Raw genomic sequence first — 1904 nt, 5'->3', positions numbered from 1 at the left:
ATATTTTTTCTCCTAAGAACAATAGTTAATTCTTGTCCTTATTAATTTTTTCTCTTGAGAACGATATTGTATTGGTATTATATAATATATCAAATAACTTATTTTGGTGCAGAATAATTTTGAAAAAATAAAACAAGAACTGTCAGGTTCTCAAAGTGCATCAACTGAGGTAGGAGACACTAATTTAGCAAGCCAATTAAGTGAAATGGACATTTGGGTGCAATCTGTTGGTGGAAAGAAAAAAGAAAGGGTTGCAGGACTTGGTTCTTCGGGTCGATCTGTAAATGCACTTAAGCATTCAACGTCTACTTTACGAGGAGAAATTGATGAGATAATTAAATCTCAGGTGCATGCTTCCAATGCTGACTTATATGCTCAGTTGCAAGAAGAGCGGCGCAAAAATACGAAGATGAGGAAAGAATTAGACTTATTGAAGAAGTATGTAAATTTGAATGCATCATCTTCAAATGAGTTATCATCTCAAGAAGACAATCAAGGATCTGAGAATGAAAGTGACGATGACTCCGATGATGTGAATGAAAATGGTTCTATCCCTCGTAACGCGAATGAAAGTGACTATAATCATGATTGAGATGTTCATTAGACTATTAAGTTTCACATTTGAGATATTTTGGTTTTTGATTAAGGATTATATGATAGTACATTTATGAATTATCTTTTATTTTTGTTATAATTATATTAGATGTGTTGAATGACTATGATTATGATAATATAATTGAATTGTAAGAGTATAAGCTAGAATAAATTAAAAAAACAACATCTTGTAAATGCATAGATTACTTGCAAATTTTCATGGGAAAAAATGTTCAAACGCGTCAATTTTATATGGTAATTTCCTTGTAAAAAACAATTACATGGGGATTTTTCTTACCAATATTACATACGAATTTTTCTACTATGGATTTACTTGGGGATTTCAAATATTTCCTTTGTTTCATTGGAAATCTTACATGGTGATTTAACTGTAAATTATTTTTTGGGAACTTTGATGGGGTTTTACATGCAACATTTTCATGGGAATTTTCTTGCAAAAATGTGTTCCTACGGATTTTACTTGGGACTTTTCAAAGAATTTTCTTGCGGAAATATTCACAAGAAAATCCCTTTCGACCATAATTTTTCACCTCAAAATTACCTACGGACTTACTTAAGGATTTTCATGGGGAATTACATGCGGATTTCTTCCTACAAAAATTCCCAAGAAAAATCCCTTTTTTTACGAATTTTTACCAAAATATTATTGCGAATTTTTTGAGATGTTTCGCTGATAAATCCGCAAGTAAGTTACATGGGGATACAAAATCCCCAGGTAACTTACGTGTGGATATTTTAGTTCCCAGGTAATAATTACCTACGGAGGTTTTTCCAATGGACTTATTATGGTAGGCAATTCCGCAGAAAATCGAAGTATCTGCGGATTTTTTAATCTTATCCCTTGGAAAATGCCCATGTAATCAGCACTTTTCTTGTAGTGTAGGTAGCTGCTCGGCGTTCGCAGCGCAGTGCTTCTCCTTCCTATCTTTACTTTCTTGTACTAGACTGTGTAGTCTTTTCATACTCTTAGACGGATATTTAGATGCTCATGACTGGTGACACCTCGATGTCGGGCTGTGTCGTTTTCCGCAGTTGTTCTATTTCACTCTTTATTTTGGGATTTATCACTTATTAATGACTTAATATGAATTATTATAACTGTTATATTGTTTGGGGGTTTGTGTCGCTTGGCCTTGTTTCACGATAGGCGCCATCACGATCGGGTCCGATTTAGGGTCGTGACAAGTTGGTATCAAAGCCTATGTTACATAGGTCTCACGAGTCATGAGCAGGTTCAGTAGAGTCTCGTGTATTGGTACAGAGACGTTTGTATTTATCCTCGGGAGGCT

The 1904-nt window shown here is 34.3% G+C and overlaps 1 protein-coding gene across 1 annotated transcript; it reads left to right on the top strand.

The window, feature by feature from the left end:
* Nucleotides 1-205: 205 nt before the first annotated feature.
* On the top strand, nucleotides 206-592 carry LOC109237723. The gene has a single exon (XM_019404077.1). It carries the CDS (start codon nucleotides 206-208, stop codon nucleotides 590-592), a length of 387 nt encoding a protein of 128 aa, XP_019259622.1.
* Nucleotides 593-1904: the final 1312 nt, after the last annotated feature.

This window comes from Nicotiana attenuata, unplaced genomic scaffold, assembly GCF_001879085.1.
Source record: "Nicotiana attenuata strain UT unplaced genomic scaffold, NIATTr2, whole genome shotgun sequence".
In the NCBI taxonomy this organism is placed as follows: Eukaryota; Viridiplantae; Streptophyta; class Magnoliopsida; order Solanales; family Solanaceae; genus Nicotiana; species Nicotiana attenuata.
Note: the sequence above shows the minus strand (reverse complement) of the source record. Positions and strands in the feature narration are given on the sequence as shown.

Bases quoted from the DNA above. Each gene is read 5' to 3' on its own strand.
- LOC109237723 (XM_019404077.1), top strand. From the start codon at position 206: ATGGACATTTGGGTGCAATCTGTTGGTGGAAAGAAAAAAGAAAGGGTT.